The following is a 13498-nucleotide window of genomic DNA, read 5'->3' on the forward strand; positions in this document are numbered from 1 at the left end:
CGCCAGCAGCCAGTGTTCAGGTGATAGATAGGTGCCTCTAATTAGCAGCAGAGGATGTTCATAGGAAAAATATATTTTTAAGAAAATAGCTGAAAAAGTCTAAAGAGATAAAAGTATAAAAAGTTTAAAAAATATATCTTAAGCCAAAATATTGCCCAACATATAAAACTTAATTTTAAAAAAATTCACCTAACGTTGAAGGACGCTCAGGCGGCCGGGTCCGGTCCTCCACGGAGCTGTGGGGCTCCGAGCGGAGGAGGCCCGGCCGGCCCCAGGGTGACCAGCCTGCAGGAAATGGCTCTGTTCCCGCGTGTCCTTATGATCACCAGGCAGCAGGGCTGGCCCAGCGGCCCGAGGCGCTCGGGGGACGGCCGGGGCCCCACGCCTGCGCAGCAGGCTCAGGTCTCCACCAGGATCTCCACCACGTGGTCCAGCTCGCCCAGGTCCCGCTTGCAGCTGGCGCTGGGGGGCGGGGCGCCCGCGGGGGCCAAGGCCTGGAGCCCGTCCCCACCGCCGGGGCCCGACTTGCCGCCCACCATGCCGGTCAGCACGGCGTCCAGGTCGTAGTAGGGGCCGCCTGCATCTGCAAACAGCCCTTCCACTGGGCTGGGGGCTCTGCTCTCCAGGGTCTCGAATATCTGATCCAGCGACTTCGGAAAGCTCCCTCGGTGTCCGCGGGAGCTATCCGCCTCCCAGATGCAGCTCTGCGCGCTCCCGGGAGCCGGCGCACCCAGGGCCCCGGGCAGCTCCGAGGGCAGGTCGGGCGCAGGGCGCTGCCCCTGCTGCTCCCAAGCTGCGCGGCACAGGATCTCCGTGGAGACGAGGTGGTCTAGCGGCCCCCGCCCCGCCACTGGGGGCGCCGGGAGCTGCCAGGCGCCGTCCTGGGTCATCTCTTCCTGAATCTGCCGGACGGTGTTGGCGATGAGGACCGAGCGGCAGAGGTTGGGCTCCACCAGCGTGTGGCACAGCTGCAGCTTGACCAGGGACATGTCCAGGAGCGACTGCCGCTGCAGGCTGTAGGACGGCGCGGCCGGGGCGCCCTCCACGTCCTCGTCGCCGTCCCAGCACTTCCTCTTCAACCCTCGGGCGAACATCGTGCCCTGCGGAGACGGAGGAAGCACCCTTTAGCGCCGTGCGAGCCCCTCGCACACCCGGCCTCGGAGAAGCGGGTGCGCGTCCTTCGTTCCCACACAGCCCCTCGGAGTGAAGGTGGGTGCGAACCACACCCGCCTCCAACTGAGCACGAGGTCTCCACCCGCAAAGACAAGTGGACCGAAAACGGGAGGAAGAGGTTCTGAGGAACCGGGCGGAGAACCTCATCACAGCCCCAGGGCTGGTGCCGGAGGGGGAGGGTTTGGGAGGCAAAACGACCACCAGCCCAGCGGGGACCAGGGACCACCCGACCGCGTCATGCTGCAAGGACCCTGACAGAGAGGTTGCGGGTCCTGGATGCTCAGGGCTGCCCGCCGCTGATCGGCCTGGAGAAGCGGAGGCAGGAGGACCTGCACCCGAAAGCTGCTCAGCCGAGAGGCGGGGCCTCCGGGCCACGGCCGCCCTTTCTAGGAAAGCCAGGCCTCCCTCCGGCTGCACCGTGTCTCCCTTCTCAGGTGTGTAAAATAGCTAAGCATTTTCGTTTCAAATAAATCATTCAAGGTATTCATAAAGAGGGTTATAATCTTTAATATGCAAACTCTTGCATCTTTGTATTTCCTTTGTAAAAACACCGATCCTGTGGCGCCCATGGATGGGGCTGGAGGGGGCGGGGTGCACGGCCCGCAGTGGAAGGGGGACTGGCGGGGGCCCCACCTTTCCCAGGAGCCTTGCGCCCGCCCGCCCCATTCTCAGACAGAAAAAGGCTCACGTCCCATGCATGTGACATTGTCAAAAACTAAGTGGCCTTGGGCGTTGCTCCCCAGGAGTGAAAACCAGCGTGCATGCGAAACCCTGTACCGGCTGTGCTCAGGGCCCGCCCCACCCCCACCCTGCGGGGCCAGTGCACCGGGCGCCTGCACGGCCCTCAGGGAAACCGCGGTGCTCGCTCGCCGACCCCATCGCTGGGACCTTCTGGGTGGAGCGGGCTGGGCGTGGACAGGACTGCACGGCAGTGGCCAGGCTAAGGGCACAGAACCGCCCGCGTGCACACCACACACGTGCCATGTGATTCCGCGCTGTGGCCGGCACGGGAAGGGTGACCCTCCGTACATTTCTTTGCTGCTTCCTGTGGACCGATAATTATTTGGAAATAAAAAATTTTAAAAACCGACCGCAGCTTCTTCCCCTACAAGACGAATTTCCCCAGAACAGCAGGCGGGTCTAACAACACGCAGGACACCGCCCGCCGCCTCTGCCCGCGCGCCCCCGCACACCAGCGCAGACTGGCTCTTCCGGAAGTGAGCGCCGGCACCGGAACACACGAAAATGTTCCAACCGCTTCTGGTGACAGAGGCTCAAGTTTTCTGTCTTCGCAAATTCAGCTTTCACAGCATTTGTCCCCAAGTCGCCAGCTCAGCACTGCTAAGTACAGGTGGGCAAAGCAGGCCTCCAGTGGTGGGTGCAAGAAGCAGGCTGTGCTTGCTGCTGTCGACTGGCTGTGTGACCTTCCACAGTAACGACCGACCGCAGACCTGCGTCTGCCCCGCCTGCGTTCTGACAGTGTGAGATGGTGCTGAGCTCTAAAAGGCCATCCTGGGTGCAGGAGAAAGACGAACTTCCACGGGTTCTTCTGCGGCGAGTCACTGCTCCTTTCTTGCTGTGAGTGGTGTTTCCAACAAAACCTAGCACTCCAGCTCTGCCCAACAACCGATTGCATCCAGGGTCCCGACCAAACTCACTGGAACAGCCTTAGTCCCTTGCTCCCCAGCAGATCCAAGGGTGTCTGCAGACCAGGGGGCCACGAGGGGCTGCACGCCTGGGCAGACCTTCGGGGAGTCAGACCTCTGTCCCGGGCAGCAGCCCGGAAGCCAACCACTCCCTCTACAGCCACCACATGCCCCCACACCCTCCAGGGAGAGCCAGACGACCCCAGCACTCACATGGGCCACTGCTTCCCCAGGCCCCGGGTGTCCTGAGCCCCCTTCCCACCAGGAAGTGCTCCCCTCCCCGACCTGGTCTGGCCCCAGCAGGTGTGGGGACTGCTGGGCAGTCCCCAGGAAGCCTCCTTCCCTTCCTCCGCCCCTCCCCTCACTGTCCTGGCTGTGACCCCAGGAAGGGGATCAGAAAGTGCAATCCGTTCAAGGCGAGTCTCCCCGGCTCCCGCCTGCACCGTCTCTGAGCACCTTCTGGCTTGTGGCGCCGGCCTCACCGCAGGTTCTGCTCTTTGTTGACCACTGTCCTCGTCAGGGGCAGGTTACGGTTCTGACAGCTGCCCAACATCCAAACACGGTCCCAGGACCCTCATGCAGAGTGCTCCACCGCTCACCACCTCCCCTGCGGCAGGGACAGGGGCTCTGACTTGGGCCCCTCTGGAGTCCCGGCACCGGCCTCTGGAGCACCTCCCCGGACCAGGGGAGGCGAGACAGGCACGCGGTGAACAGGTCTGGCCGCTGCAGGGGAAGGTGGACCGCTCACCTCTGCCAGGTTCTTCGGCACCGAACGCCCTTTAGATTATCCCAGCACCACAGATGCCCCCCCTATGCTCCCACAGCCCCGTCCCAGAGCTCCACGGGCCTCTCCCATCTGCCTGTTTCCCACCAGAGGGCGTGGATAAACGGTGCTCTATTTGACCCTGCAGCCAACTCCGCCATCACTAGACAGACCACGTGACGAACCTGCAAACGTGCTCAGTAAAAAAGCAGGAACAAATGTAGGTGCCACACGACCTGTGGGAAAGGGCAGCTGACCCAAGGGTGTGACAGCCCAGTGACTCCGAGAGCTGGCCCCGCCACCCGGCTCGGCCCCAGGAGCTGCGTGCAGGCATCTGTGCAGTTCAGGGCCCCACGCGGCAGCGCTGAGGAACAGGGACTTGGGTGGAGCCTGCCTTTTCCCAACACCCGCAGACCCGGCCCCACGGCGCACCCGCGCTCCAGGCCGGACACGGGGCGAGGGCGTGCTCGGTCGCTCCCCCGCGTGTCTCCCAAACACCACGCGCCCCCAGCAGCTGCTTGGTTGTCAAGTCAGCAAGGAAGTGCCACCGACCGACGACTCAGCCCGTCCAACCCCATGAGCGCGAGTGCGTGCGGTCGCCAGAGCCCGCCTGCCGGGAACGGGGTCAGGCTGAGCCCAGAAGGGGGCCTGTGGGGACCGCCCTCCACACACCCGTGTCTGGGGAGTCCGCACCCATCCCGCAGAGCCCCAGCCGGCGGAAAGTCAGACACAACGTTACGCGTCGCCCACCTCCATTTTCTCCGAAGGCGCTGGCCGAGTCCTGCGGCGCACCTAGAAAATGGCAGATTCCTACTTGGAACCACCCTGGACAACAGCACTGCCCTCAGGCAACCTCCAGACCAGCGCTGGCCAGTCAGAGGAAAAGGAGGGACTGAGGTCACGGGGGGCGGAGCCACCGGGGCCCCGCGCTCACCCAGAGCGCCACCCAAGCAGGGCGCACTCAGTCCCCCACGGCACAATCCCGCAGGGGTGGGGCTGGAGGAGACACAGACCCCCCCCCATTCTGAGCGGACCCCGATTCTGAGCGCCAGGACCAGGACGGGGCGGGCTCCGACCCGGCTGCTTCCCATGACCTTCGGCCCCGCCAGGCACCCTGCGAGCCACCTTGGGTTTTTACGGCAGTGTGTCACGTGGTCAGGTCTGCGGCGGTGAAATACGTCATCAGCCTTCAGGGAGCGCGGGCAACCGAGACTGGGGCATCCAAGTTGGGGGCGGGGGGCGGGCCCCCGGCCGCTGGGGTCTGACATTTCCCACAAGCCACTGCTACAGGGCGAACGTCAGGCACTTCTGTGACCTGGAATGAAATGCGCAGACTTTCTTTGCCTGGGGACTCGTTCCAACAGCGAGGGGAAGGAACCTCTGCGCCCTCTTCCCGGTCACCGACATTTCGTGTTGAATGTCAGCTTTAATGTGCAAACGCGGCAAAGCTCGAACACAAAGCAGCTGTATGTAGGAAGCTGACAGTAAGTGCCCCTAGCATTTTTCTCGGCTCCTTTTACAAGAACAGCGAACGGGGTCCTGTGCCGAGCGAGCAGCACACAGGCCACCGGCGAGGAAACGCGGCTGGAAGCCCGCTACTCAGACCACAGCTCTCCCAGCCAGCTGATACCTGGGGCACCCCTTTCCTGGGCATCCCAGTTTGGGGACAATGACCTTTTGCAAAGGTGGAGCTGAGCTGTCCTCCAAGTTGTGGAAGCGAGTTCCTGGTACTTTTCCAAGTCGCAGCTCGACGCCCCCGCTGGCTGACCGCGTCGGCAGGCGAGGAAGCACCAGGAACCCACTGCAGACACCTCTCTCACCAGCCGGGGTCCAGGGCTGTCCCGCCCGCCCCGCCCCCCTTGGCCAGTCTCTGCTGGACTGGGCAGCGTAAGGGAAGCGGCACAGGGAGCGGGCAGAGTGCCAGCTTTAGACCACCGAGGCCAGCATCACTTGCTCGGGCCCTCCCTGACCAGCCCAGAGGGAAATCAGACATAGTGCCGTTTGGCGCCCGGAAACCGCTGCCAAATATCCTTGGCATTCCGCTAGAAAGTAGTTACAACCAAGAAACAAAGGGGAAGAGCGCAAACCGAACACTGCAGGGGCCGCTCTGCTCTCCCCAGCCCCAGAGAAAGGCGACTCTGGCTGGGCTGCTAAGGGGGGCATCACATTGCCAGCAAAACCGCGTTTTGCTAGAAGGACCTAAGATGAAACTCAAGCGTCCCATCGCTGACATCCACCACCCACTCCGCACTTCGCAGGGACTGCAGATTACGAAGGAAACCTAGAACCACAGCCAAGGGCAGACCACCACAGGTGTGTGGAAGGGCAGGTGTGTGGGTAAGAGGATGGGTGGATGGGTGGGAGGGGGATGGGTGAGTGGATGAGTGACAGACGACGTGGGGCAGCCGCGGGGCCTCTGGTCAGAGCCGTCCCTCTAAGTCAGCTGGACAGGAGCCTGCCCCGGAGCCCCCGCAGGGCTTGCAGGAGCGTTTCCCGGCATCAGGAGGAGGGGCCGGAATTGACCTTTCCCAAGGCGCAGGGAGAAGGGAGGATGGGGGCTCGGCTGCGGAGGCCGGCACAGCACGAGCCGCCCCCCCCCCCTTTGAGTGCTCCTCGGACCAACAAGAGCCCCGGGGTGGGTCCAGGCCACGAAGGAGCTGTGGCTCGGGATCAAGAGGGTGTGGGACAGCGAAAATCGAGGCTGTGGCAACACCGGCGGGAATCCAGGAGGCATACGGCCGGACGGGCAGGCGGGGGCCGCAGGGTCGCGCCCCTCCGCGGAGGGCCCGCCTGCCGCGCCCCAGTCCCCCGACCCCCAGGACCCTCGGGTCGCCCCCGTGTCGACTCCCCGCCGTCCCAGACCCCGGGACGCCACGCCGCCCCCCGGCCCCCGGAGTCCCCAGGCGACGAGGGCCGCCGAGGCGGAGGAACCGAGAGCCGGAACCCAACGCTCACCTGGCCGCCCGCCGTCCACGCCACTGCCCGCAGCCGAGGGAGGGGCGGGGCCGGGGCGGGGCCGCTCAGCTCCCACAAAGGGTCGCCGGGCGCACACCGCCCCGCCCGCGGATTGGCTGAGCTTGGAGGCGGGGCCTCCGGTTCAAACCAGGGGCGGGGCCTGCTTCTCTAGTTCCCGCGCGGCCGCGTTGGCCGTTGGGCCCGCGCGCTCCACTGCCCCGCCCCACACAGCTCCCAGGTCTCCGCGCGCTGCCCGAGTGCGCCTGCGCGGGCCACCTGGAGGCGGGGCGGGGACCTGGGTGGGAGAGGACCGGGCCGCGGCAGAAGGGAGTTAGGGGCGGGGCCTGAAGGAGGGGCGAAGAGGGGGCGGGGCAGGACAGCAGCCTCCAGGGCAGCCAGGGTCACCACGGGGGGTCTCGGAGTTTACATGGAACCAGTGAAGCCGTAGAAGTGGAAAGTGGGGAAGATGCTTTTTTCTTTAAATTTCTTAGTGGAAAAGGCCTTAAATAGGATAGAAAACCCTAAATGCATTAATCCAAGTAACATTTCTGAGTGCCGGTGAGGACTGTCCTGTGTCCTGTGCTGGGGGCTGAGGACACAGGCATCGAGGAGACACCCCGGGGATGGAAGGAAGAGAGGTGGGGGCCGAGGGGCGTCGGCTGGGAAAGGTGAAGCGGGACAGTGCCTGACGCAGTCTAAGCGGGGTGGGCGCCGGGGCTCCCCTTCCCAAGAGGCCGACCCCCGCGGGGCTGCTCGGCAGAGGCGCGGTCTTGAGATGACTTCAAAAGGCTCACCGTTGAGGACAGAGTGGGGGCGGGGCTGGGTGGAAGGTCCAATTAGGTGGCAGTCCTGGGGTGAAAGACAACGACTGTGACAAATGTGAGGACACTCAGGTGTAAAAGGTGCGTGTGTTCCCAAGCATGTGCCACACAAAAGATTAAATTCCTTAATACACAATATTCGGTGAATAAAGACAAAATCAACAAGCCAGGAGAGACCGGGCGAAGGATGTTAACACAGCTCGGAATAGAGGAGAAAATGCCCTCCAGCTGGTGGGAAGCAGGTCGGAACCACGTGGGCGGTGAGCAGCCACGCAAGCTGTCAGATCGGCAACACCAAAGAGGCGGTTTCTTCCAGAGCCAGCATGGTTCCTCACCCACGGCGTCCAGCATTAAAATAAAAAATTTAGCAGGCATACCAGGACACAAGAACAAAAATGTCCCCCAAAAATAATAGGGAAAAAAGACCCAGATAACAGAAATAGACTCAGGGGTGGCCCCGGTTTTTTTAGAAATAGTTAACTGTTGTGGTCAAGAAACTTAGTGACAAGGAGAACTGAAATCTGTTAAAAAGAGTGGAACAGGAGCAACAGCGCTCACTGTACCCAGAGCCCACGGGGGGGGGGGGGGTACAGGAAGAACGCTCCCCAGCTAGTTCTCAAAGGCCCAGGGAGCCTCGGCGTGAACCCCTCAGAAGGAGACAGGAAGGAAAGGCTACAGGCTCGCCCCTCGCCCAGACAGACTTTAAAATTCCGTACAAAACCTTAGCATATCAAACCCAGTGACATATAAGAAAGAGAACACCTCACACCAATTGGGTTCATCCCAGGAACGGGCGGGCGGTTTTCCGTTTCAACCAACCAACGGAATTCATCGAAGTAATCAAACCCGGGAGCAAACACTGGAAAAGCTCAGTGGGCGGCAGGGACTCACCCGGTAAAATTCCACACACGTTTGTGACACAAGTTAGGGAGCCGAACACACAGGTTCGACGTGAGGACCAGTCGGCAAAGGCTCGCTCACTGCAGACGCCCATTGCGAGCAGAGGAGTCACCAAATCAGCATCAGGAGTTCACGGGGAGTTCACGAGCTCGCTGAAAAGAGACACACACACACCACCACGGTTCATTACCGTGACAGCAACGAGATGAAGTCAGCCAGGGGAGAGGCACATGGGGCAGGTCCAGCCAGGCCCCAAGGACGGGCTTCCACCCTGGATGGCCCGGGCTCGCCCCAAAGCACATCTTGGACTGTGTGGTGTGGGCCCCGCGCCCTGGCGGACAGACACTACTGGCAGGCAGGGGGTCCCAGGCATTTCAATATCCCCTCTCGGGACCCCAAGGGCTCACACCAGACCTGTCCTTGGGCAGGAAATCACTTCTCCACTGCGCAGCAAGGGGACTCCCTTCGGTTCAGCAAAGTGCGTTTACAAAAAGCTGTGGGAAATGCTAGAATATGTGGATGGAAAGGGGCCACACTCCAAATATGACAAGCCCAGGAAGGCCAGCATGGGCTGGCCCGACAAACTCAGAGACCGAGCCAGCCACATAGGACGGCCTGAACAGAAAAACTCCCAGCTGCAAGCAGGTCATGGCAGGTAGTCACGTCCTAGGCCAGTAGCTTCCTTGACAAAGGTCAGTTTTCACCTTAACTGAGCCTATCAGTCCTCTTTCAGATCTAGGATAACATACCTTGGAAATGTCAGCCGGATCTCCTTTTCCAACCCCCCAGGGCTCACCTGACTGCTCCAGAGCCCAGAGCTTTCCCTGGTATCCTGCCCCCCCCCCCCTCCGCGCACCGTCTCCATGGGCTGTGGTAACTACCTGTCCCCACCAACATGAAAGAAGTATATGCCTCTTCATTTTGTTTTTTATCTAATCCCAGAGATCCCCCCACTTTGCTTTCTCCTGTCCCCTAATCTATCATCCAGGGATTCCTGTGACTCCCCCCCTTATGTCTCCTCCTCTAATTCTAATGTATAAAATAAGGTGCAAAGCTGCAATTCTCAGGAGCGATTTCTCAATCCGTTGAGACTTTGCTTCTCAACAACTGTCGTTACTTTGGCTCAAATAAACACATAAAAACTCCGCCAGTTCAGACGTCTCTCACACGGGCAAGTGCGCGGGAAACGGCAGGAATGCGAGGGCTCTGTCCTGTGACCAGAACGAGAACAGGGTGTGTCTGCGGCCCCGCTGCCTCCAGGCCATGTGCTGGGCAGACTGGCCTGGGCCGGCAGGCAAGAAAAAGAAGCAACAGGCATAGGACCTGAGAAGAATTAAAATCATTCTTTCCAGACAGAGGTTGGGAATGTAGAAATGCAAGGAATCTTGTCCCAACCAGCTCAGGCAGCTCAACAGAATTCCACAGAGGGCCCCTTAGACCACTGGCATTCCTGTCCTGCAGTTCTGTCCACAGTCAAGCTGCCCACGTGGCTGGGCTGCAGGTGAGCTCTGTCCTCCAGGCTTGCAGGCGGCAGAGGGGAGACAGATGGCTCCTCCTCTTCTTTCAAGGGCCCCGTCCTGTTAGATCAGCACCCACCCTCGTGGCCTCGTTCAACCTTAACCACCTCCTGAAAGCCTGGCCTCAAAGACGCTCACCCTGGGGGCTAGGGCTTCAGCATATCAATTTGAAGGGCATGCAGTTTAGTGCATAGCAAACCTTCAGATAAGTGGATCAGATTAATAAAGAATTGAGCGTGACCATCAGATAAACAGCTAATACAGAAAAGTCAATTATACTTCTATATGCAAGTCACAAACCTTTTGTCTATTTAAAAAAGTTTCTAGTGGCACTGTTTGCAGAGCATCAAGACATCGGCCAGCACCCGGGGAGGGGGATCGATCTAACAGCAAACAGGCCAGACCTGACGAGGAAAAGCACAGGTCAGTGGGGAGAGAAACTGATGGCCAGCTCCGTGCACAAGAGGATATTCCAAGTGCTCCCAACAGAAGACGCCATGACGAAGGCGCCGGCTCTCTCCAGACTTCCACCTTCACAGCCACTGCAGCCACCATCAGCCCCGAAACCTGTTTCCGTGTAACTGACAAGTTGATCCTGAAATGTACATGGAACTGCAGAGAGCAAAGAAGAGCCCAGACAGCCTTGGAGAAGGTCACCAGAACCCGACTTCGGGACCAGCTTTGGAGGCCCGCATGGCAGGCGCCCACAACCTGTGACTCACCACTCCTGCTCCCAGGGAAGTGCCGCGCAAGTGCCTGCACGCGTTCCCAGGAGACCCGCACCGGGGGTTTACAGCAGGGACACCCATGAGAGCCCCAGCCTGCAAACACCCCAGAGCCCCCACAGGGCAATGAGCAGGGCCGCAGGGGCTTTGGGCTTCAGTCTGCGGGGAGGGATCTGAGGTGCCTATTTTAAAACAGCGTCATTGAGATGTACCCTGGACACTCACCCTTGGAAGCACACAAGTCACATTTTCAGGGGTTCGGAGACCCGCAACCACCGCCATGGCACTTTCAGGACCTTCCATCACCCCGGGAAGAATCCTGTGCCCTTAGCTGTTGCCGGCCATCGCCCCTCCAGTCCCCCGCCCCTGGCAACCGCTGGTCATTTTCGGTCTCCATAGACTTCCCTGCGCCGCACACCACACAGACGGGGCGTCCTAGTGACGGGATCCTCTGCGTTCGGGATCTCGCACGCAGCGCGGTGCTTTCAAGGCTCTTGCACGTCCTGGGGTGTCCGCGCCGCTGTTGCGCTCACGGCTGGGTGGACAACTGGGCGGTCCCGCCTGGGACGCTGTGAGCATGCGCGTGCGCTTCCCCTCGCTTGGGCGGATCCTAGGAGTGGGACCAATGGGTCCTAGGGTGACGCCACTTTGGGTCATCTGGGGAGCCCGGGACCGTTTTCCGTAGCCGCGGCCCCACCTTACGTCCCCCCAGCCTCCTGGCCCTGTTATCACAGTGTCTGGATTTGCGGTGTCGCCATCCCAGTGGGACGCGCACAGGCAGCTGTGTGGCGGGTGGGTGGCAGGGAGCAAGTGTGAGCTCCACGCCATGCAGGAAGGCGGGCTGCCCCTGTGCCGTGGTCCCCATTCCACTCGGAAGCGGGTTCCGAGCTCCCTCCCCGCGCTCCCACCCTGATGCTCACTCTGCCCCGCGGGTCCTGCGGGTTGGCACTGAGGCCTGGCTCTGGCTGGTGTCACTGTCACCGGAGGCATAGATGGCTGTGTCACCCAGCTCATGATTCTTCTCAGAAGCGGCCCGGGTCCGGGGGGGCAGCGGGGGGTGGCTCTCGGGTGGATGGCTGCGGGATGGGCCCGGCTGCGCATGTCCTGTGTGTGTGTGTGTGTGTGCGCGCGCGCGCGCGCAGGGGAGGGGGCTGGGGCTCCAGCGGGAATCCTGCCCCCTGGCGGCAGCAACCGACACTCGGGGCTCTCCGGCCGCACGGCGCCCTCTAGGGGCCGCCACGGGGTGGGGGGCGGGACACACGGCTGGCGAAGCTGCACGAGGGTCTGATCTCCTTATGAGCGGCCCTCTGTGTCTGGCTGGGACGCGCGTAGTCTCCGTTAGTGCCCCCGCAGCCCTGCGGGCGGGAATGCTGGCCGTCCCCAAATCACAGGAGAAGAAACCGAGGCACGGAGGGCTGAGCTCGCCTGTCCACCAGCAGCCATCCTGGGGCCGAGGGCAGCCGGCCCCTTCCTCAGTAGGACCAGGCACTCCGACTAGCCTCCATACCCGCCGCGCCCGGAGGAGTGGCGTGAGCCTGGCAGGGGCCGCCCTGCCCAAGGTGTGCAGGTGCAGTGGCAGGTAGGAAGCTGGGGCATGTCTGGTGGAGTCCCCTTAGTTTGCTTGACAGCTTGTTAAGTATGTGTGAGTGCTGAAAATGTCGCGGGAGCCTGGAGGGGGGGTTCCCCTGGCTGGCACAGGGCTCGCCCATGTGCCCCCATCCGTGCACACATTGTGATTCGGGGATCATCAAGGGGACTTGCTCAGACACAGGTCTTGTCCGGGGAGCGAGTGGCCCTGAATAACTGTGAGTGTCCTGCCCCCTGGCGGCCACCCTGCCTGGCGACACACCTGTGGGGAGAGCTGGGAGTGTAGGACCGTGGGCTCCAGGTGGCAGGGACCCCTGGGGGCTCTCAGGACTCCCTCCTGAGCTCCCACCTCTCTGCAGGGAGCTCCCCACTTCCAGGGTGGAGCTCAGGGAGCCTGTCTGCTTCCCGCCCCCTCGGGCAACCACGGGGAGGGGCCGATGTCAGAGGGAGGAGGGAGCAAAGGAGCCAGTGAGGGAGGGAGGGGGGAGGGAGGGGGAAGGTCCCCACATGGGCCGCCAAGTTTCCATACGCCATGTGAGTAAGACGAAAAGGTCAAAGGTTTGAGGTCAGAGGCTGCAGTACAGTCACGATGCGGTCGAGGTGAACCGTGGAAGTGGTGGTGGGGCGGGTGTGTGCACACAACAGGGCACACGGGCAACACTTGTCGCATTAACCCACGTCCCCCCAGGTGACTGCATTTCAACAAATAAGTCAGTGGAAGAGAGCGAGGCACAGAGGAGGTGGCCTCGCAGGGCCGCAGCCCCGGGGCCGCGCGCCGGCTGGCGCCGCCTCTCCCTGCGCCTCCTGGGGGAAGCAGCCCCTCCTCACCCGGGTCCCGGGCCTCCTGCTGCTGACCAGCTCACTGCGCAGCCGCCCAGTGTGGGGGGGTCAGCTAGGGCAGCCCCAGGAAACGCACATCACGCACCCTGGGGACAGCACGCTGTCTTCACTCTCCCCGAGGCTGTTCAAGAAGCCCCGCCTGTCATCGCGAGAGCCCAGGGCGCATGCGCCAACCATCGTCCCCGCCCCCGCCCCCGCCCCCGCCCGGCCTCGGAGAGAGCCCGAGAGGGAAACACCTCCCTGAGAAGCTAAAATGACATCATGTCACTGAACGAGGACGTTGGGACTGACACGTATTTGTTGCGTTTTTATTTCTAAACACATTTTCTAAATGTCTTCGCAATGCCTCTCCCAGTGAGGACGGCCGTCAGCGGCTGCCTTGCAGAAACCACAGTGACATTGGGCACGCAGCCCGCACAGCTTCCCAGGAGAGGAACCCCTGAAACGGGCCTGGGAGCCTGGACCCCGCCCCCGACTGCTGTTTCCGCATTTGTGCTGCCAGCTGCTGGGGCGCCTGAGACATAGTGCATCAGCCCCAGACGCTGACCCGGCCCAGCCCTGCTGCAGACGG

At 61.9% G+C, this 13498-nt stretch overlaps 1 protein-coding gene across 4 annotated transcripts; it reads right to left on the minus strand.

The window, feature by feature from the left end:
- Positions 1 to 15: 15 nt before the first annotated feature.
- On the minus strand, positions 16 to 11054 carry CDCA4 (cell division cycle associated 4). 4 transcript variants are annotated; one of them, XM_036014271.1, is made up of 2 exons: positions 10726 to 11054; positions 16 to 1100 (listed from the first exon to the last, which is right to left on the minus strand). In XM_036014271.1, the coding sequence occupies exons 1-2, from the start codon at positions 10801 to 10803 to the stop codon at positions 399 to 401; spliced, it is 780 nt and encodes a 259-aa protein (XP_035870164.1). In that variant the 5' UTR covers positions 10804 to 11054; the 3' UTR covers positions 16 to 398. The 4 variants fall into 4 exon arrangements, with proteins under 4 accessions (XP_035870164.1, XP_035870177.1, XP_028363390.1 ...); XM_036014284.1 differs by lacking the exon at positions 10726 to 11054 and adding an exon at positions 8250 to 8384; XM_028507589.2 differs by lacking the exon at positions 10726 to 11054 and adding an exon at positions 6538 to 6693.
- Between the last annotated feature and the right edge of the window lie 2444 nt (positions 11055 to 13498).

Source organism: Phyllostomus discolor, chromosome 1 (genome assembly GCF_004126475.2).
Source record: "Phyllostomus discolor isolate MPI-MPIP mPhyDis1 chromosome 1, mPhyDis1.pri.v3, whole genome shotgun sequence".
NCBI classification, from domain to species: domain Eukaryota; kingdom Metazoa; phylum Chordata; class Mammalia; order Chiroptera; family Phyllostomidae; genus Phyllostomus; species Phyllostomus discolor.